The sequence below is a fragment of the Ipomoea nil genome, unplaced genomic scaffold (genome assembly GCF_001879475.1).
Source record: "Ipomoea nil cultivar Tokyo-kokei standard unplaced genomic scaffold, Asagao_1.1 scaffold2704, whole genome shotgun sequence".
NCBI lineage: Eukaryota > Viridiplantae > Streptophyta > Magnoliopsida > Solanales > Convolvulaceae > Ipomoea > Ipomoea nil.
Window position 1 is genome coordinate 3,703,524 of NW_017619132.1, and position 23,393 is coordinate 3,726,916.

Here is a 23,393-nt window from a genome sequence, read left to right on the forward strand (position 1 = left end):
AGTTCAGACACAGTCTAAATGTTAACGAACAACCACAATACACCAATGTGAATGTATACCATGCCATTATCGACCACTCTACAAGTAATATGGGCTTTGCCTTCCCAATCCGATTTCGATTCAAATTACTTTATTTGGCTCGGTTGCTTTTATCTCTTTTTTATTATGTTACCAATTTTTATTATTTTTTAAGCATGTAACCTTGTTTTTTAAAAAAGCATGTAACCTAATAATGTAATGCTTTACAATTTTTTTAAGACCTTGCTGTTAGAGAAATAGGGCATTTATTTACCTTCAAACAAAATTCGTGATAAGTAAGACATGTAATTTATGTGTTAGAATAATGTTTTTTATGTGTTAAAATAATGTATATTATGTTTTAAAATAATGTACATTATGAATTATAAAAAATGTATGTTACAGTAAGTCGCGTGATAAAAAAAAATACGCAAAATGACGTCATTTTTGGATCGTGGTCCACACAAATGTATGGACCACAATCCATGCAATAACTATTGGTATTTGCCTATTTGGTAGATTTACAGAAATATTGTAACTTTTTCCTTTAGATGATATGTAGGCAGAATGAAGATGATGCAAGAAATACATTAACACAAAAACACACTCAAGGAACCTAAAATGCAGGATCCATGGTAACTGAATTCTACAAGTATTTATTGTATGTCTAGATGCAAACTTAACATGACCTTTGTATATAACTTTAGATGAACACATCACATTTTCAACGAGGAATCACATGCCATTTGCCAAATAACTGACTTCTTTCCTTTCTTATAGAAAGTAACATCGATGCCATCAGATCACAAGATGCTTAGCAGCATCCGGAAAAGAAAGAAAAGCCTCGACTAGCCGAGGTCCCAAGGGCATTCTAGTAGCCAAATCATCCATTTCCTAGTTCACATATATGCTCCAGAATCCATTCAAGTCAATCAAACCGAGCACAAGTCATATAAAAATTAAAGAGCCGAACTCAAGTTTAATATAAATAATTTCTATTTTAGCATCTGGACTAGTATGAGAAATGACGGTACATATCCATCGTGCAAAACCAGCGACCTTGCATCACAATGTACAAAGTAACAATTCAACTTACGATCAACTAAAACCATCCAGAAACCACTAGCTACAAACCTAATAGCTTTCATATGATCAATCAATCTCATACAAGGCACTTTACCATGTAAGGGCCTTCTAGTTCATAGCCCAACTTCCTATAGTAATGGCGGGTTCCTACACCCGAGATAACAGCTATCTTTTTCGATCTATGCTCCTGACAAGCTATCCGCTCTGCCTCCTCCATAAGCAAGGTCCCATAGCCCTGGTGCTGCAGCTTATCTGCATCACGCCCATGAACAGGGACAGCGGTCCCATATACGTGAAGCTCCCTTACAATAGAACATCTTCCTGTAAGTTCTGGGCAAGTTACGTTCTTTCCACATTTGCGCAGTCGAAGTAAACCTACGAGAATATCCTGCACCCAAAAGGAACGCGTGAGGTTTCAGCACCAGGTAGGGCAGCCACGCAAGTTTGAAGATTGAAGTATAATGTTGCAATAAATAGGTAAAAATGCACTGTTTCTTTTAAGTTTCCTGGTTGTGGTCTGTGGAGTTGGAGCTGCAATGAAAAATGCAGAAAAGGGCAAGTGAACATTAGTATAGCGTACCTGACGTGTATCTTCGTATGAGAGAAAAGTTTCCCAGCCCTCATTTGCTGTATAGTCACGACGAACAAGTTCAACTTCCTCTGGTTTAATTTTATGGTGAATGTCCTGATATTTACCACCAAATAAAAAAAAAAAATGAACATTTTAAAAAGGAGGTAATTAACCAAATCTAAAAAAAAAAAAAAAAAAAAAAAAAAAAAAAAACAAGCTTTCAGCAATCAAGCACTAATAATGCATCTAAAGTCCAGTAACAATATTCAGTCACCTGGATTCCAGCTTCACGTGTTCTAACATCTCGACACTTCAAGCCAAGATCATCCATACGAGCTAAGGCCAATTCACGAAGATTTCCCTTCTCGACTCCTGAAGTTACTAAAGGCATAGGAATGTCCCGCTGAACTCTATAAACACGCGTCCACGGGGGAACCATTGCAAGGATTCGAGCAACAATGTCAACCAACTGCTCAGGGGGATAGTTTCTATATCTGCACACAATGACAACCAAGTGAATACCTTCTTCGAGAAGAAAAATCATCTTAACACCTTCATATAGCAGATCAGTAGTAGCAGGAAAAAATAGTTTGGAATCAATGATCTGAAAACAGAAATGCTGAAAGACCTGAGGAAAACCCTGCAAAAAAAATCGTACAATAACAGAAACAACAATTTTACCTTCCAGTTTTCCAGAGTTCATAGAGTCCAGTCCCGCGAATAACTAGTGTCGGATAAATTTTAAGCCCATCGGTTCTGAACATAGGGCTTTCAAAAAATTCCTTAAAACTCTCCAGGTCTCTCTCAACTCCAACATTTGGAAGATCTGGCATCATATGAGCAACTACCTACAGAGGAAAAGTCAAATGTTAAAAGAACAGAAATAAAAAATAGCTAGCTCAAGTTTGACATTAGACAACAAGCAGCAACAAATCAAACAAGATAGAGCAAATGTACCTTGAAACCAGCATCCTTTGCCAGGCAAAAGCAATCAGCCACAGCTGCCACTGTGTGGCCTCTATTAGTGTCACGAGCAACATCCTCGTATGTGCTTTGAACTCCAATTTCCAAACGTGTGCAGCCATAAGAAAGCATCTGTCGTAAATGAGGCCCAAGGCAGTAATCTGGCCTCCTGCAATTCAAATAAAGCATAATGAAGAAAATGTTCCATCACATTAAATCAAACATCCCAAGCAAGCGGAATCACTATAATGATCTGTATTTCAGTAAGATTTTTTATTTTTTTTTGCAGGCAACATTCTGAGCAAGTACATCACTTGTTTCAAGTCCACAATTATTAATTTGCAGCGCAAGCAAGAATTTGGTACTTGGTAATTACTAACATGGCAATAAACTTATTGAAATAGTAACTCACGTTTCAATAGTCATTCCAATACATTTTACAGCACTATGCTCTGAGTATGCAACTGCCTCTTCAACATTGGCAGAAGTATGCCCTGATAAAGCATCATGAAGATTCCTGGTAAAATAGTCTCTGTAGTCTGCTGGCAATGACATAAAAGTGCCTCCCATTAAGATGAATTCTACCTGCAGATTAAGTATTCCAAAATGAGCAAATGATCAAGGGTAACTAACTCTAAATGGATAGAGTTTATGATATGACAAACCTTATCAACACTGTGGCCCAACCTCTTAAGTTGATCAATCCTGCTTCTAGCCTGGACATAGGGATTATATCTGTACTATTAAGGCATTATTAATTAGAAAACCAATGGCATCATCGTAACCACAATGCATTCTCTTTCTAAAATACTTTTACATCTTCAAAGCCCGGAACTCTAATTTCTCCAAGAGGTAGATGCAAGATATAATGTTAAATTGTTTACAACAATGAAGGGAGTATGTAGAGGAAAATGAAGATGGGGCCATTTGTTAAGGCTAATTAAACTTCTCAAGATGCAAAGAGAAATGATATGTTGGTCAGCCTAATATTTATTACTCATACTAAAGAATATTATTTGCCCTCGTAAAATTCCAATAGCATGGTCAACACTTATGGTTAGACAGAGGTTGTATGGGTGCAAAGAATCTTCCTTCAGAAAAGCTTTTGTACATTCATGAATTTGGCATCCCCTTGCAGGAAGGAAAATGCCAATCTATAACAAGTCTCAAAACCATACCTAGTACATGCATTCCAAGTTCTATAGCTCAATTGTATAAATAACTCGTCTTCATTTGGCATTAGCAATAAAACAATTCTTACTGTTTAGCATTAAAAAGCCAATCATACAATTCAAAATAAATTATGTAACAAAACTTACTAAGACTGCCTAAAACTATTTCAATTCCAGTCCCATAAGGAGCAAATAACATATAGACCTAGGGTTTAGGGTTTAAACAAAAAGATGAAGAAGCCGTCGCTTACCTAGCTCGAATAGCTCGCATACTGGTTGGCTCGTAACCCGTATACGACTGAGTACTATATTCGAAATCCGAATCCGGCCCGCCGGGGCAATAAACACAAATATTCCCAGTGGTAGCTATGTGAGGGCATCGATGGGGCTTCGACATGACGGCCACTACAGCAATACCGGAGGCGGTACGGACAGGCTTGGCACGCAGTTTCGGCAGTAGTGACTCGCGCTCCGTCTCCGGCAACGCCGCAATCATCTCTACTAGCTTGGGGGCACGGGAGAGGCCGTATTTCCGGCAAGTTGCTGACTTGAGGGCGTTGAGGTCCACATCCTTGCCCCTCCGGGAAAGGTCCACCATATTGTTCACGATCTCGGCTATCGCGCGGACTCGAGCCTCCTCCTCCGTCATGCCGTGAGAGACCACCCCGCCCTTCCCGGGACGAGGGAGCTTCCTCGCCTCAGTAACCGCCGCCGTCGCCATGAAAGATCCCGCTCAATAATGTGGCGGCTAATGCAGTTAACAGTCGATTGAAAACGGCGTTGTTGGTTTAATCCCTCCCGGTAGGGTGTATGGAAATAGTGGAATTGAAAAATAAAAATAAATAAATAAAGGGAAAGGGAAGGAGGGGGAGAGGGCTATAGTGTTAGACCGTGTTTGGTAACTGCACGAATCATTATAATTATTCTTACAAATTATATGAGACTCTCTTACGGATCCTTGCTCATAAAAATAATTATGAATAAGGTTCAAATTGGCCACTGGATATAATCTGAAAATGTAATTAGGCCACTGAACGAAAAAAAAGTGCAATTAGGCCACTGAACACTCCAAATGTATGCAATTTTACCTGATAGCAGGTTACCATCAATTTTAACAAGTTACCTGCTTACGTGGCAGCTGAGTTGGCATTTTTAATAATTTTTAAATAATTTTTTATAAAGTTTAATAATAAAGTTTTTTTAAAAAAATTATTTAAAACAAATTTTATTTTTTAAAATATTTATTTATTTATTTATTTCAATTTTTTATAAAAAAATTATTATTAAAAGTTATTAAAAATTATTTAAAAATTATTAAAAATGTCAACTTAGCCGCCACGTAAGCAGGTAACCTGCTAAAATTGATGGTAACCTGCTATCCGGTGAAATTGCATACATTTGGAGTGTTCAGTGGCCTAATTGCACGTTTTTGGGTGTTCAGTGGTCTAATTGCATCTTTTTTTCGTTCAGTGACCTAATTGCATTTTCAGGTTACGTTCAGTGGCCAATTTGAACCTTATTCCAAATAATTATGTCAAGATAACAATATATTATTAACCAGGAATATAATAATTATATGAAAAAAATATTTTTGAAGATAACTAAATAATGAAAATGGGATTTTCTCTCTTCCTCCCTCAAACCCTTTTCTTACATAAAACTCTACCGAGACTTTCAAAAGGTCGAAGTGCTCCCCTTGTGTTCTAGTTCGCTGGACTTATTTGTTTAAGTGCTCATTTATTAAGTTGTGATATATTTTATCCGGAGAAACTGTCGCTAAACATTCCTAGCATCCTCGTGAAATAGTGAATCGGTTTTAATGAAAGTGTATACACACATATTTTATCTTCCTTTTTTTTCTAGTTGGGTTTATATCTCATATTGAAAACCTTCTTTCCGTTAGTTATTTATTTTAGGAAATTTTGTTTTTAAGTTATACTCGTAGTACAAATTTAGTATTTGAGTTATATGTGTGATCATTTAAACTTTAAGTTATGCACAAAGTGATGATTTTAATCCCCCATGAACTATTTATACTACAAATTTGTCACTTAATAGAGTGGTTGATTCGGTCATTCAAAGATTAAAATCACCACTCCACGCATAACTTATGGAGTTAAAGATGATCACATGTGTAACAAATGAAATAAGTTTGTACCGCACGTATAATTGGATGACAAAAAATACAATTTTTTTTTGTATTTTATATAAATAAATTATATTCCTTTGGCTTCATACCAAATTTTGCAATCGAAAATATTTTTTCCCTAAAATTTAAATTCCGTTATTTATTTATATATTTTATATATAAATTTGTGTTATAGACTTATTTCCACCTACAAGATTAAATGTCTCATATCATAATATTTCAAATTTCACAAATGTCTTAACCACGAGGTTAGCTGAATTTAAATAATTTGAGTATTTTATATTTTGATCCAACATGAAGCATTTGTAAGAGAAGATTGTGAAAAATTATGTAGGGAGCATTTAGTTCATGAAATGTTACATTACCTTATGAAATATTAGATTGTTGAGAATGTTATACTCATGTGTTTTGTTTAAAACTGGGGTATATAATATAAATATGTTTGGTTGAAGAGTTGTTTTATTTTAAATATTATAATGATTAATTTTCTTTAATATCGTTAACATATTTTTATGTATTTTAATAAATTTCAAAATTTAAATAAATATATAAGACAATAATGATAAAATATATAAATAAATAATTTAAAATTAATTAATTAAAAATTTGAACTTGAGAAATATTTTATGTTTTCACTTCTTAGGTAGAGAAAAATATATGAATTAAAATGATAAAATTAATAATAATACAAAAGAATGTGAAAATACCTAAAAAAAAAAAAAAAGAGTAAAAATATTTCATATTATTTTCCAATAGCTAAAAATTTGACTGAAAAATCTTATTACATCACTTAAAAAATTTACTTTACTTAAATAGAGAATAAGAAGATTATATTTCCAAGCAAATATAACAATATATAACTTCATCGCCGCTAAGTCTTTCTGGTGCAATGGTTGCCGCCAGAGTATAGTTGGTTCAAGCTTAACATTGACGGAGCCTTCAAGAAAGAGTCGAGGATGGCTTCAGCGGACAGCGGGTGGCTTGGTTCGTGACTCTTCTGGAAATATGGTATGGGGTTTCACGGTCAAGATTGGTACTACGACATGTTTCAAGGCAGAACTGTGGGGTCTAAGGGAGAATTTACGGCTCTGCCTTAAAAAAGGGTTTAGAAATATAATTGTTGAGATGGATTCCAAATCAGTGGTGGACTTGTTGCAGAAGGACAATGAGATCGACGATACCAGCTGCACCCTTCTAGCGGACTGCAGTAGCATGGTTAATAATTTTGATGGAATTGCCTTCAAGATACGTTCAGAGAGAACAATCAATGCGCCGACTTTTTGGCGAACTTAGCTCAAAGCAAGGATTGGGGCACTTGGTCCTTTGTTGATGCTCCGGAGGGCTTCGACGCTCTTCTCAGACGTGACGTAGGAAGAGCCTACACTCGTAGAATTAGATAAGCCTCGATAACCCGAGGCTTGGCCTCTCTTCCTCCACAAAATATATATATAAAAAAAAACATCATATAACTTCAACCACCCTAAGGTATGGAGAAAGACCAAACGGCCAACAAATTATAGATCAATAATCAAACATGTTGTAGAGTAAAATAAGTCGAGAGACTAGATGAGTTATATAATTTGTGCCCGCTAAAACTTATCGAAGAACGAAGAAAACAACAATGGTCTACTCGTTGTCACCGTCGTTCTCCGGGTCCATCTCTTTCCCTTCTCCCCTAAACCCTTCTCCCATAAACTCCCGCCCAAAATCCGGCGATCAGCTCTCTCTAACATCCGCCGCCGCCGCCCTCCATTTCCGCCCTCTCTCCGCTTCACAAGCAACATCCAACTTGCTCCCAGTAACCCAAACCAGCCACCATAGTCGCTCGCTTGTTTCGGCCGCGTTTCCTTCATTCCCACCTTCCAATGACCCTTTGTTCGATCCATACTGCAACGTCGGGATCATCGTCGGCGAGGGCGAGCCGGGAGAGAGAGTTCTCGGCCGCTTACGCCGAGAGGTCAGCCGGGCTGGGATTATACGGGAATGTAGGCGCCGGAGGTTCTTTGAGACCACTCAGGAGAAGAAGAAACGCAAATCCCGTGATGCTGCCAGGCGCAATCGAATGAGGTTAATGCTTTACCCTTCAGCCGTATAAATCATTCAATGTATATCTAATATATATTCTAAGGATTATAAATGCTGTTTATTATCGTCATTGTTGGTATTTAATCCATCTTCTATTTTAATTTCTGGAATTTCAATTGGAAGATTTTTTGTATGCTCAGATTGAGCCATTATTAGCACAAATTTTTCCAAAAATAGGCTGTCTTAGAAGCATTTCCTAAAATTATTTTAAAGCACACAAAAACCTGCAGTTCTAGTTTTAGCCAATTTGCAAGGAGCAGTGGAAACAACGAAAGAGAACTGCAGCTGCAGTTTGCAGAAAAGAAAATAACAAAGGAAAAAAAATCAAAGGAAATAGCTTTAGACATGAATTTTCTTTAGGGAAGTTGGGTTGTGATGGATGTGGTTAGTTTTGTAATGTGGACACCGTTTTTGGCGGGGAATAAAAGGATCCAATAATGGAGTTTAGGGTTCTCTCATCTTTTGCATGTTGTGTGACTGCTAGTGTTTTGGCATTTGGTTGGAGCGGTTTAGTTAGAAAGTGGAGTCTAGCCTGTGAGGCAACTACTTTATATATGTATGAAATGCTATTCGTATAAATGAAATGGGAAGCAAACTTCTACTTATAGAGTTATAGATGGAGCTATACGCACCGAAAATTTTGGACTTGAGTTTCCTCTAAAACAATAAATTTTGTTCTGCGCTAAGGACCAATGACATTAAACTTTTTCATCATTTCTCGGGTTTCTCGAAGTTTCTGCTTCTCAAGCATTTAACCGTGAGTAGATTCGTGCTGGAAGTTGTAGGTAAAGTGTAGTTAAGCTTTTGAGTGTCAGAATGCTTCTGGACCATGTATGTAGGAATCATACTTTGCTGCTAGTCTGCTACATCTTAAATGCCTTTTTTTTTTTGGTTTTCTCCCTTCCTACAGACATTATCTCATATTCTCATCTAATCATTCTTTTCATTCCATTACAAAGATACTATAGATAATTGCCAGATATAGTAAGTGTGATTACACTCTCTACTTTAAAGACAATTTCTGAAGAATATTGGATTTGCCAGATACAATAATTTTCAGAGTGTGAACATTTCAGATTATTTGTCATCATAGACATCATTGATATTTCTCTGGTTACCGGTGCATATACATCAAATTATTAAAATAAAAATAAAAATTGTTGGAAGCCATTGTAAAAACCAAAGGGGATGAATATAAAAGGCTAACATAAGGGATAACAGGGAGTAGTATTCCTAAGTTATGATTCATAAATGTGGGAGACTAGTTTCATAAGTTTTTGGAAAACTGAAACCAAGAAATGAAGGCCTCAAAGATTAATTAAAGAGTGACGAGCATAGTAGCATAGAACCTCTTGTGTCTAGTTTAGTCAAAGATGATTTCATTTTCAAACAACAAATGTTTCCAATTTTATTTTATTTTATTATTTTATTTTTTTTTGTGGAAAGTAAGCCTCTAAATTCTATTTGATATGAAAGGATGTCTTAGAGGAGGCCCAGGTAAGTGAAGCACTGATTACTAAATCTATAGCCCTTGCCAATTGGCTCATTCTTGCCTTGATCATTGAAAACTGGGATCGTGGGATGTTAGATGGAAACTTCACATTTGTCATATGGAATTTTTTAAGTTTAAAATTTTGAATTAATGGACAAATTTGAAAATAATTATATACTCTGTAATTTTTATATGCATGGAGTATTTCCATTTCAGTCTCCAAGTCAAATTTCTTCAACAGATCAGAATGAAACTCATTCACTTTGAGCAATTGCTTCTAACTTTAAAAAGATTGGCAAATTTAACTGTAATACTGCATCCTGACATTGAATCCTCTTATCGTGTAATAGTTACTTAAATTGTATCTACCCTTTGTCATTTAGCACACTTCTTATTGCCTGTACGGTTGTACTAGCAGATGTGAATTGCTTATAGGCCGTTATTCTGCAGTACTTGTTAACTTTAGTTTTGGCAGATTTAAAGGTTTGTTAGACAGAGTGTTTCAAAGCATGTATGATATTGTATTAATGCAGTCGCGTATACCATTTTGTGCATCAATTCTCAAAACCATATTTCTCTGTTGCTTTACTCTAGCTCATACTGCTGCGTTTTGGATTCAAAGCATTGCATTTGGTGTCTAACTTGTATACCTCTTCAGCGTTCTTATTGTTATTTGTTGGAAAATGGTTAGGCAGTGACAAAAGATTAACAGTTCTTTTCGCCCTCTCTGTTTATCAGGCGGCCCCAACCAAGAATTCAACAGCAAGGTATAGCTGAAACTCGGAACGATGAGGAGGGTTATAAATCAGATGAAGATAACTGGGACTTCAGCGATGTTGAAACGCCATATACTTAAACATTTCTGGGAAGGGAAAGGTTTCGCCACGCAGGGATTTGTAAAATGAATTTTGTTTAATGAGTTCAGTGAACCTATCTTGTAGCAGGGGAAAAAGAAAAGGTAACCATGAAGATGTTGAGATGTGAGGTTTTTCCCAGTAATAGAATCTCTTTGTCTTTTCCTTTGCCTTGTTAAATATGTGGATGCAAAGATGCGTCGCTAATTGAATAGAATTTGCTGGTGAGAAGTAGCCATCACACTTAACTTCCAACCATCTTTCTCTGGATTGATTGGCTCCTCAGAAAGGGCAATCACCTATACCCCATATTTATATTTTCGTAACACGTGGACATTACTTGAGATAGTATGCAACATGCGTCATATACTCATATCCGGCTCAATTTTTATTTTCACTTGTGTTCAAATTTGACGTTGTGTTTATATTCTTATGAAAAAAATCTTGTAATAGTTAAATTATTATTATGAAACCATTAACGGGAGTCAATAGGTTGTGAAAGTATATTATATTTTAAAACGAGTTAATTCCAGCAATGGTCTTCCCTCTGATTATATTAATTTTTCAAAATTAGTCCCTGAATTATATTTTGAACACTTTAGGTCTCTTGACTTTCAATTTCTTTTTAATTGAGGTCTTTTTGTCAGAATACAGTTAATTGGATTTTAAATGAAAGGGTAAACTCGTCATTTTACCTGCTTATGTATTATTCTTCGTATTTCTCCCTTGTATAAGCAATATATATGAAGATAATCTTAGTCGAAGTCCTAGAATGTTTTTCGTCGTTCCCCATTTGCTGATTGCTCGTGTGTGCGTTCCTCTATTATTGAGATGTTTATAAGGTATAGCTGCGAAATGCGAAGAATAATACATAGACAGATGAAAGGACAAGTTTACTCATTCATTTAAAGTTTAATTAATTGTATTTTGACAAAAGGACCTCAATTGAAAAAAAAATTAAAAATGAAGAAACCTAAAGTGTCCAATTAAAAATTGGGAACTAATTTTAAAAAGTTAATATAGTCAAAGGACCATTGCTGGAATTAATCTTTTAACACGGAAAACATAAAGTGGTTCACAGATCAATAGGACTTCCGCCGTAGAACATGTTAGCTGTGACGCACAGGTCACATATATGATATATCACTCCAATTGCCATATATATCCAAACTGATCGTCACTCTCTAGTCTGCTGTTTCCGTTAACTGTCCATTACTCTCAGCCACAAATCGTCAAACACCTTGTATGCCTCTCTGGCTCTCTCTATTTGTATTAATATCCCTTATTCGGTTCTTTAAGCGGCTACTGTTTCTAAGAGCGGCTTCCTGACTCCTGACTCCTGACTCCTGAGTGGATCCAATGCGCAAAACTTCAATTCCCACAGACCCGTTGCACAGCGGAATAGCTATTTCTGATTAGTTAGTCATATTCCTGTTGCATAGCCATGCTTGTCCATTTCGATCTCAAGGACTTCCAAGAAAAGTTTTCAACCCAGCTGAGACCATGGCAACGTTCTTTCCAATTCTGGGCTCGCACTGCTGATATCTACACTGGTTATAAAGTAAGCAAAACCCCAAACCTCCGGAAATGAAAAAAAAGATTGAACTTTATATGTACGCAATGAGCACTTGTATTCTTTAGAGTTATGATGCTCAATTGGAGCTATGTTTATTTGATTTTCTTAATATAATTTTTCTTTTTGTTGATAGGCGTTTCAAGTGAGAGTGTGCTTTGAGAAGGATGTAAAGAAGCAGGAGGCGATGTGGGAGAGGCAGCATGAGCTTGCTGCAGAGAAGATATACAACATGTGCTCTGAGCTCGGTGGCTTTTTCCTAAAGGTACTTGCAAAATTTTTAGCTGGAATTTTTTGTTTGGTATTCTGGTCAGGGAAAGTTTGAAAACAATCTATTTGATGGAAAAGATATTAGGTTACATATATATATATATTCACATTGGTTCCAGACTTCCAGTCATTTTCTCTGCCTACTCCCATTTATTGTTGAACTCATAAATATCTCAATCTGGTCTGGTGAATTATATGTATAACTTGAACTCATAAATATCTCAAATATGGTCTGTTGATTTTGTTGTATAACTACCTTAGGGTTAGTTTTCACTCTATGCTCAATAGACGTTTCTCTTTGTGAGATTGAATCTTACTTTCTACTGGTATTAGATTGCTCAAATTATTGGGAAGCCTGATTTGGCTCCAGCTGCATGGGTCAGAAGGCTAGTTACTCTCTGCGATCAAGCCCCTGCTACGCCATATAGTGTGATCAAAGTAGTGCTGGAGAAGGAGTTGGGTCGAAGTGTTGATGACCTATTTGAACGATTTGATGTGGAACCACTTGGTTCTGCTTCCATTGCACAGGTTTTCCCTTATCATCTTTTGATATCTTCAACATAGAGCTATTGCCGCTGCTTGGCTAAAAGTGCAATTTCAATGATGAGTGCTATTAATTAACAGTCCTATATTTGACCTGTTTCTGCCGTTATATACTCTTCAACAAAAGTTCGGTGCTAGGACTCAAGAATAGCTAAAGGATTGTGCTAAATTCTAAAGTACTAGTTAAGCTTGGAAGTCTAGTTTGAATGGATAGTCCGAATGTCCGATAATGTTGTGAAGCCTTTAACTTGTGAATCAACTCTGACTCTGTGCAATAGAGGTTTCAAATGGAAAAAAAAGAGGTTTCAAGCGATAATATTGACAAAGCAAAGTTACACAGGTTGTAGATTTACAACAATCAAAAGCCATGGATAGGCTTGCCCATGGTTAGTACAAGGAGATATCATTTGAAATCCCAAGTTTTTTTTTAAAAAAAAAATTTATATTTTATTTTTAAGGGAGAATAGCATTCCCTCACTTGACAGAATACATTAACACCAGTGACCAATGCTGCTTCATCTTCCTCAAATTCTCCATCAATGCCAATGAACTCTTCCAATTCTGGTTGGATTCTGTTTGTCTCAATGGCTGGATTTCCATTTGTATTCTTTATGTTGGAAAGTGGTCTTCTACTCTTCCATTTAAAAAATGTGAGTGAACACCTGTGTTTCCTACTCTATTCCTCTTTAATTATAAAATCTTTTACAAGCGGGACCTACTTTTTTGGAGAATGGAAATTTTTTTTCCAAACTAAATAGGCCTTTAACTGTTGAACGAGGAAGATGGAAGTGGTGGGGACAACTTTAACAAAACCTGGCTGGAATGCCCTAGTTTTGACTTTAGTTATCAGGCCTTTGTTTTGTTTTGTTTTTTTTTTTTGTTTTGTTTTGTTTTTTTTTTTTTTAATGTTTTGTTTTGTTGTTGTTGTTGTTTTTTTTTTTTTGAAGCAGTTATCAGGCCTTTGTTATGCTCTGAAATTGGAATCGAAAATCATTTTTTGGCAAAATTAATTTCTAAAAGTACTTTGCTTTTGCTAAAAATAAGGTGGTCTTGGTGAGTCTTAGGATACTGTGGAGAAGTTGAAGGATGGGCTGGGTTTTATTTGGAAGAACTTTACCAGTTGACTGGGAAGTTGAGGAAAGATGAAGAAGGGGTGTTTAGAGTGGCCAGCATTGAGGAGGTGGTGGCAGTGACGGTGGCTGAAGGGATGGAGGTTGAAGAAGAAAATGTGTGAATTTACCATTTTACATTTTTACCCCTTTCAACTGAGGACTAAATGTGGTTATGTGGAACCATTAAGGATGTAAATAACTTTATCCTCATAATTGGAGGATAAAAAATGCTATTTTATTAACAAATGGATTTGCAGACAGATGTCAATCATGGCTCACTTTCTAGCTCTTTAATAGTTCAATCCTCTGATTCGTTTATTTATCTTGAAGTTAGTATTCGATGATTAAGTTTGAAATCTTCAGGTTCACCGTGCTAGACTTAGAGGCAACAAGAATGATGTTGTTGTCAAGGTAAGACTAAGGGTGCTTCCTTAAAACTTATGTAGATACGTTATTAACTATGGAGTATCATATAACTGTAGGTCCAACATCCAGGTGTTCAAGAACTGATGATGACAGATATCCGTAACCTTCAAGCCTTTGCATTATACATGCAAAAGACAGATATCATGTTTGATTTATTCTCTGTAACCAAGGAAATGGAGAAACAGGTCCCAAATTTATCAAATTTGCATCTTGTATTATCATCATTTTCATTTTTAGCAGCACAATGTATTGTGACCTTTTTTCCCCCCTACTTTTATGAAATAATCATTTTTGAAATAAAGTGTCTTTTATTTGTGGCATTTAAGATTAGTTATGAATTTGACTTTAAGAGGGAGGCTGATGCTATGCAAAGAATTCAAAAATTTCTATACAAGAATAACAAGAAGTCACCAGTTCTGGTGCCACGGGTGATGCGAGATATGGTCAGCAGGTATGTTCAGGTGAAGAACATTTACTTTATCTGGAATTCCTAACTTTGAACTCAAACATGAAACACATGTTAAGATTGACATGGCTTGCACACAAGAGTCCACAATATTTATATACTTGAAAAACCACACAAAAATCACAGAAAGTGATGTCCAGTAGTAAGCAGGAAATATGTCAAAATAAGTGCAAATAACACATTTACCCCATCAGCCCATCTCTTACTATTTTTAGTATTTGGCATTTGTTTATGGTTCAGTTTGTAAGTATATATATATATATATATATATATGTATATATATATATATATATATATATATATATATATAGCTGTTAATAGCTATATTATCCCTCCGAGTGATCATTTTTTTGATTTTTTAATAGGAGGGTTCTAGTTATGGAGTATATTGATGGAATACCAATTCTAAAGATGGGGGACGAAATGGCAAAGAGAGGCATAAATCCTAGTGGCAGATTGGCAGTAGCTGCAAAGCAGTAAGCATCCAGATATCCCTGCCAGTGTGAAATTCTTTTTGATCTTAGTTATAGTCACTTATAGATTCATATTTGCACTACATATTTGCCATTATTCATTGAACTTCTCTCCTACTGAACAGATTAGGACTCTCTTTAATGCGTCTGACTAATTGCTCTTTTTTAACTTCTTCCATTGGTCTCTGTCCTTTTTGCTATGTGTCCTTCGTGGATAGATATGAAAGTACTGTTTGAATGTGGATGATCCCCAAGTCAATTGATTTTTGTGCAGCAGATATGCTTGTACTGCAATATCTTTCGATTCTTTTGCCATTGTTAAGTTTGTTTGCTGTTTTGTAGCCTGAAAGCATTTCCTCTATTATGTTGATTTCATTTACAGTAAACTTTTACTTTTTAAAAATAAATTTGGAGTTATTTTCTGAATTGCTTCTAAAATCTAAATATACTGCTACAAACTTCCCTATGTTTGAAGATGCATGCATTTGTGCAATCTATCCTTTCTACCTATCCAAAAAGAAAAGAAAAGAAAAAAAGAAAAAGATAGACAAAGGGAGGAGGATGAGAAGAAGAAATCTACAGTTGCTAAATCTTACCCTTTATGCTATGACCTAAATTTTCAATCTTTGAGTTGACGCAGCATTTATTCCTTTAAAACAAGACTCCTGCTCTATTTGAGGTTCTTGTCCTTCTGGAAGGTGGACATAGTTCTAAAAATGTTTAACAAATTGGCCAAAATCATATCACAGCACTTTTATGATGGCCATAAAAAGATATTCTCTAAATGTGTAATTAACCAACTTTTTATTAGTGACCACTGACCATCCTTTCGGGCATTCGAAAGAACACAAGGATTGGGCATAGTACTAAACCTTGAACATCTTCTTGTGCTGTGGTTTGACAACTCTGTTGAAAAGAACTGGAGAATGGCGTTTGTGCTTTTATATATTATTAATTAATTTACTCTCTATTTTTTATGCAGGAATATCCTTAAAAGTTTATCACTTGCATATGGGCAAATGATACTAAAGAGTGGTTTCTTTCACGCAGATCCTCATCCTGGAAATATTTTAATCTGTAAAGGTTCTGAGGCAAGTGGGGCTTCTAATTCTTGGAAAATTTCAAACCTCTCTATTTCTTGAACTTTTTCTATGTAATCATTTCCATATAATATATTGTTTGGTTCAACATAATTATTATTTTACCAGTAACTTGTTTCAGGTTGCCTTGCTTGACTATGGGCAAGTGAAGGATCTTCCTGAGAATCTGAGGCTAGGATATGCTAACTTGATTCTTGCTATTGCTGATAATGACCAGGTGAAGGCCCTACAGAGTTACAGGTATCAAAATTTATTGTGGAATTTCCGTTCCTTTCCCTGTTCCCATCTGAATGGTTTTAGTTCTTTCCTGTTCCAAATGAGTGCTTTTCTCCGTGCTTATAATAAGACTATAAGAGGCAAAAGGTCTCTTTGTGAAGAAGCTCTACAGTTGAGGCTTTTTAGAAAAGCCTCTTTTTCAAGAAGCTCCAGGCCAAACAAATGCATACTATTGCATTCTAGTTTTAATCAACATCAGACACTGGGAAAGATATTATAAGAACCACTAAAACAAGTGTACTAAGTTGATCCTTTCTTTCCAATATTCCAATGTCTAGCTAGCAACATATTGCAGAAATGAAGAACTGGCATTGCAACTATTTTATTGATTTTGCTGGGTGACAGATACACATAAATACTTACTTTATACCTCTCTATCTGTATGGTAGAGAGCTTGGAATAAACACCGTGAGCAAATGCAAGGATGAACTAAATGAGCTGTTTAAACTGGCACAAACTATGTTTGATACAAAACTACCCCCTGGCGTGACAATGCTTCAACCTTTCTCTGAAGAATCTTCAATTAAAAAAATTGGTGTTCAGGTATGCTCTAAATTCTTAGACGATAGTTGTTACTTGTTAACATTGCTATACCCTTGAAGATGAGGATAATGTTGGGCATTTGATTTTCTGAATATCTTATACTTAATTTATTTGTAGAGTTTCAGTTCTTAACTTTTCACAATCATATTTTTTGCACTTCTTTTCCAATATTCTCAAGGTTGGTTAGGGTGTCATGTGACAGAAACATGGATATGTAATTGAGGAAGGATTCTTTTTCGCACGCCACAAATTTCAATATGCTTAGATATGAAATCTATGACTCTTTAACTCTTAAGGCATTATAAATTGGTTGGATTCAAATCAAATTCCATCTGAACTATGAGAATATCTGTCTTCTTATTTGACTGAATGTGGGCATCAAGGCCTGAAATTTCTTCTCGTCTGATTGTAGGCGTTTCCGGAGGAACTGTTTTCTGTTCTTCGCACAGTACATCTACTTAGAGGACTTAGCGTCGGACTAGGAATTAATTATTCAGTTGCTGAGCAGTGGAGACCTATTGCTGAGGAAGCACTATACCAGGCAGGAAGACTTACAGGTTATTCTCTTTCAATGTCTTAATTATAGTATTGATCAGACAAAACTATTCAATGGCACATATCCTGCATTTATTTTATTTGTCTTATTCTTATACAAAGCTGGTAGGGAAACTAATTACATATTCGAAAATTCTATATAGTTAGCAGATTACGAGACTGCTTTGTTGATTCTGATTCCTTTAGACAACTATAATGCTAAATGCTATATCCTGTCTTCATTCTTTTGAAGTAGTCATTTCTTGTATACAAATTTATGCTTCAATTAAAACCAATCCATGTAATCATTTAGTCAGTGTATTTATTATCAAATCTTGGTGGGTAACATTTCAGGGAAAGAGCTCAAAAGTGTGCAGAGGCAAGGAATTTTTAGAAGAAATTTTTGGAGATAACAAACACTTTCACAATTCTAGAAATGCTTTTTTTTTTTTTTTTTTTTTTTTTTGCCTCCTGTGGTTTCATACTAATCTAATTGGATTAAGTTTGTATTATTGTTTGTTTGCAATATATTAGCTTGGAACCACCTCTGCCACCCCCCATTCTTTTACATCAGGATTTATTTATTTTCCATAAATTTACTATTTACAACAGATTATCAGTAATAATTTCACTATTGAATTGTCTGTATTTATCTTATGAGTTTTACTACATGTACTCCCAAATCTTATTCCATGATGTGTCGGGCTTTGATAAGTTACTTTTTTCATGCGGGTTCTAATATAAATGTCTACATCAAGATTTTGTGTGTGGAAGTAAAAATTAGGAGTAAAAAATGGGAATACACATAACATTTTGTTGTTACTGGTTTGCTAGAGTACCAACAACATCTCAAATTTCATGAGTTGAGTGTTGAAACAGGTATTCATATCTTACGGGAAAAAATTAATCTAAGCGAGTTTTGGTCAAGTCTTATTTAGGGATAACTCTCTTAAGAGCGTTGCGGTATATGTAATTATAAATGTTTCGAGTGTAAATAGTATTGTTTTGGTGTTATATGCATAGGTGATGAAAGAATTTCTTGCTTGACTACAAAGGAAGATCCAAAAGATGCCTAATTATAATTTGATTATATGAAGGCAACCTGAGTCCTGTGTCATTTTTCTTCTTGTCTGACATTATATTGAACATGACATCACACTAAGCTAAAAATAATAAATTAGAACTCAACGAGGCAAACCCTATGTCTCTGCATCTCTAACAGTATTATACTCATCCTGTGATTTTGACTGTTTAACTGCCATTTGTTGATTATACATGATTTATTCTTGTTTTCTGCAGTATGTTTTTAACAAATAAAAAAGAAACTTTTTTTTTTGAAAATGACATGATTTATAGCACCAAAAATTTTACTAACAAGAAACTTTTATTTTTTAAGTGACGAGAGAAATCTGTAGTCATTATCCTAGTGTGCTAGATAAACATGCTCATGCGTAATATTCTATATCTCGCAAATTATATAAGAGAGGTAAATCACACTACAAAAACTCTATGCGATGAGCTTGATCGAGAAGGTGTTAGCAAGAATCGAACCCGTGATATTTTAGTATGAGAATCATGCTCCACCTACTTAACAACCCCTTTTAAGGCAACAAGAAACTTTTTTGTGATTTACAGGAAAACCCACAACCGCTATCTAAAGATATGGTTTGGATGAAACCTGCCTTGTGACCTTAGCAGGTAAAAGATCACAAGGAAAAAGTTGTTCATAGTTGACCGACTCAAACCAATAAGGCCAATAGGTAGCTTCCACAATCATTATTGCATGGACCGTGGTCCACACAGTTGTGTGGACCATGGTTCAAAAACACATAAATACATTATAGATTATTCTAACTCATAAAATGCATTATTTTAACACATAAAATACATTATTCTAACTCATAAAATACATTATCTTAGTCTAGAAATTTCATTATCCTAACACGCACGCGGAGCAAGGATTTTTTAAACATCAAAATGACGTCGTTTGGACCACGGTCCACAATATAATTTGCCTAGCTTCCGTGACGAGTCAAACTTGAAATTTTATAGTTACCAAATTAATTGTCCAATCAACTTGGATGAGTTTGCACCAACAATAAACTTTTCTTCTTCTTCCTAAAGGTTGAATCCCCAACCCTAAGGGTCCGACACCCTAGGCCGATAGGGCATGTAGGAGGGTGTAAATCACAATAACTCAATGGCCCCCACCCTAACCCAACAAAACATGTGGGAGTATATCACGGTAACTCAATGGCTCAGTAGACATGGTCAAATCCATAATCCCCACACTGCCGTTGCCGAATTTCAAACTTCATCTCATCTCTCAAATATTATCTACTGAACCAATGAGTTAAACCCGTGTATGCAACAATAAACTTTTCTTAATTCATGGATGGTGCCCTTTAATACTAAACTAATGCAACCCTTTTGGCTTCACAAGATACTTTATTTCATTGGCCAATGTAAAAAGATGAAAAATATATAATTACATAAATATATATTAGTACAACAATATTTCTTGTATCATTGGGGCATAATGAGGTTGTTTTCACAATGCTAACCATCCATCAATGAAATGCCAAAACTGCCTTTAGATTCCTTTATTACATACGTGATACGTCGGTAAAAATATTCTTAACAATACTTATTAAAATTAATAAAAAAATATCATTCCTACTACTATAAAAATAAAAAGGGACCGTAATTTTTTAATTTTTTAATACATTAGAAAGACTAAAAACTAAGAATTCATGGAACTATATCATTCCTACTACTTAGCTTCGATTTTTGGGAGTTTTTTTTTTTTTTTTTTAAAGCTTCGATTTTTGGGCAAATTAAGTGATCCAATTTGCACGAAAATTAACTTCTTGGTAGACATGCACTAGTCTACACTGCCATTTCCTTCCCAAGAGCTCTCTAACTACCATGAATGATGATAAAAGCAAGGGAGCTGAGTTACGTTTTGAATTTTTCTATCAATAAAATAATAATTATTTACAAAAATGTTATCAAATTTTCTATTTATAATAGTAACCCCACTATTTTTTTTTTGGTATTATAGAACTTTGATATACATAAAGTTAATAATAACATAGCAAGGGTAATTAGGATTTAGGAATGTATAAACAATCGTTATATCGTGGACATCATGGTCCTAATAATTTTGAATTTTAGTTTTTACAGCGACCGACTGTTGTTTACTTCACATTACAATATTTTTTTATACTGTAAAGCATGTGTATGTGTCTTATGTTATGTGTTTTTGTGTCTTATGTTATCCAATGCTATGCGTTTTTATGTCTTATGTTATGCGTTTTTGTGTCTCATGTTATGCAATTCTGTACCTTAAGCGTATGGACTCTACCTGAAATAGATTAGTAGTTGTGTACACACGGCATATTGTGCCTTATTTTACGAATTTATGTCTATTATGAAATTATGTACCTATAGGACATATATTATCTATATAAATCAGATTTGAGAATAATAAATATATAACATGTGTATATGTCTTGTGTTGTTAGTTTTGTGTCTCACGTTATGAAATTCTATACCTTAAGAGTATTGATTAGGTACTAATAATAAATAATAAATTACAGAGTAAAATTTGTGTTGAAACATGAAAAATGAAAAAATACAAAATTTATTAAAGCTTAAATATCAAAATGATGTCGTTTTGATCCAAGATCTATAATGTTATATGGACCCTGATCCACCATATAAATTGTCATCATGTATTAAAAACTATATATGAGCCGCCGTCTTATTGTTTTACGGATTTTTTTTATTAAAAAAAAAAATCTTTGTAATTGTTCGTTCATTTCAGGTTAGCCGGCAAGCAGACCAAGAATAAATAGCGTAATTATTATTATATAGTTTATTTTTCTATTCTTTGCTTATTAGTAAAAAATAAATAAATTTACAGAATGTGACAGTTATAATTAATATTTTAAAATGATAATTTAATATTAAAACTTAAAATATTAGTACATCTAATAACATGCAGTCAGATTTCAGAATCACAATACATTTTACCATCCAATTTGTTCACCACCACCACCAAGAAAGATGGATGGTATTCAAAGCTTTAAGCTAACATATAATTTCAAACTTAATACAGAGCTAATTCTAGGAATGATTCGGGTAAGCATTTATTTATCTTAATTAATTACTATATACATGGTACAAACTTGAGGCCGGCCCTAAGCTAAAAAGTCAAACCGCTTGGCATGAGACCAATGATCTAAAAGTTTAAAAAGTGTAATGAGCTCTAAGTCCGACATTAGAAAGTGAATCATACTTCTAGATCAACAAGGACTAGTTTGTATGAATAGCTCAATTGATCACGAAAATAAAATTTGCGATCAAAAAGTAAGTCTAGCTAACAGCAGTAGTGTGTACCCTTCCACAATCTGGCCTGTCGGGCTAGGATGTGTGGACCGTACAATTCCACCTTTTTATCACAAGATCAACCAGGGCTACATCTGCACACACACCAAAAAATAATAATAATAATGAAAAGATGAACTTTATGAGACATTAAAGAGGACTTCGAAGAAAGCTGTCAACACAAAATTGTTGTCTTTGTCATTGTTGTTTTTTTTTTTTTTTTTTTTTGAAAGAAACACAAAAGTATTATTACGCATGCGTTCACACACACATCTAAATTTATGGGGTTTAAAAATATAATCTAACGAAGTGAGAAAACTTAAATTATCAAAAATAAAAATCTAATATTAACTACTAGACAAGATGGAATTTAGTTAAAACTAAGCCTTACATAGTTACTTTATAATAAATCAATATATCAATATACTAGAGGTGTATGTATAAGTATATACTAAAGGTGTACAAGTATATTCACGACCATATCTATATATACCTAACTACTAATTAGCTTGGTCATCATGTCGTGTCACTAAAATTAAAGAACTAATTTCGAATTTTTTATTATTATATTTTTGAACTACAATAGTTTGACATTAAAATGGGATAGAAATGATCACCTTTAGCTAAATTCAAATTAGAATTGCACAAAAATCGTCTAAGCTAGAGATAAAAGTCCGTTTAATCATTTAAAATAGCAACTTTTAATCATTATGATTTGTAATGATTTGATGATTATAAGATTTTAAATTTAACTTATTATGAGAGTTATATTATCACCTAGATTATTTTATATTATATTATTGTGATCTTTTACTGACTAGAGTCACAAGTCGGATTTCACTTGTAACGTATTTTAAGATAGAAAATACTATGCTCACTTTATACTCCAACTTTTACTCCACACACAAAATCTTGATGTAGACACTCGTATTGGGATCCACATGAAAAAAAAAAATAGTTTAGAGCCTACCACATCAGGAGTAAAATTGAGAGATTAAGATTTGAGAGTACTCTTTTCAGATAATTACTGCAAACTATTCTGAAGATTAAGAGCATCCACAATGGTGGAGTTATTTGAGGAGTTATTGTAAGAGAGGAAAGAGGAGATGGGAGGGGAGAGGAAAAAAAAGATTAAAAAAAAAAACAAAATTGATTATATATATATATATATATATATATATATATATATATATATATATATATATATATATATATATATATATATATATATATATATATATATATGGTCCGAATCAGGTGAGGACCTAATCTTAGGTGAAGACGTGAGGACTAAT

At 34.4% G+C, this 23,393-nt stretch overlaps 3 protein-coding genes across 5 annotated transcripts; 2 read left to right on the forward strand and 1 right to left on the reverse strand.

Annotated features, from left to right (window-relative positions):
- Positions 1-996: 996 nt before the first annotated feature.
- On the reverse strand, positions 997-4,631 carry LOC109156141 (elongator complex protein 3). Its single transcript, XM_019303994.1, has 8 exons — positions 4,062-4,631; positions 3,304-3,373; positions 3,051-3,223; positions 2,633-2,807; positions 2,357-2,523; positions 1,950-2,169; positions 1,685-1,789; positions 997-1,492 (listed from the first exon to the last, which is right to left on the reverse strand). Exons 1-8 carry the CDS (start codon positions 4,529-4,531, stop codon positions 1,181-1,183), a joined length of 1,692 nt encoding a protein of 563 aa, XP_019159539.1. The 5' UTR covers positions 4,532-4,631; the 3' UTR covers positions 997-1,180.
- A 2,894-nt stretch (positions 4,632-7,525) lies between these two features.
- On the forward strand, positions 7,526-10,618 carry LOC109155613. The gene is made up of 2 exons (XM_019303230.1): positions 7,526-8,026; positions 10,275-10,618. Exons 1-2 carry the CDS (start codon positions 7,581-7,583, stop codon positions 10,390-10,392), a joined length of 564 nt encoding a protein of 187 aa, XP_019158775.1. The 5' UTR covers positions 7,526-7,580; the 3' UTR covers positions 10,393-10,618.
- Positions 10,619-11,497: 879 nt separating this feature from the next.
- Positions 11,498-18,354, forward strand: LOC109156165 (uncharacterized protein sll1770-like). 3 transcript variants are annotated; one of them, XM_019304026.1, is made up of 12 exons: positions 11,508-11,951; positions 12,100-12,228; positions 12,567-12,761; positions 14,252-14,299; positions 14,371-14,499; positions 14,641-14,765; positions 15,146-15,256; positions 16,236-16,344; positions 16,475-16,593; positions 17,019-17,172; positions 17,585-17,729; positions 18,061-18,354. In XM_019304026.1, exons 1-12 carry the CDS (start codon positions 11,835-11,837, stop codon positions 18,117-18,119), a joined length of 1,440 nt encoding a protein of 479 aa, XP_019159571.1. In that variant the 5' UTR covers positions 11,508-11,834; the 3' UTR covers positions 18,120-18,354. The 3 variants fall into 3 exon arrangements, with proteins under 3 accessions (XP_019159572.1, XP_019159570.1, XP_019159571.1); XM_019304025.1 differs by having other exon boundaries at positions 11,504-11,951; positions 14,371-14,765; XM_019304027.1 differs by lacking the exons at positions 17,585-17,729; positions 18,061-18,354 and having other exon boundaries at positions 11,498-11,951; positions 14,371-14,765; positions 16,975-17,062.
- The last annotated feature ends 5,039 nt before the right edge of the window (positions 18,355-23,393 follow it).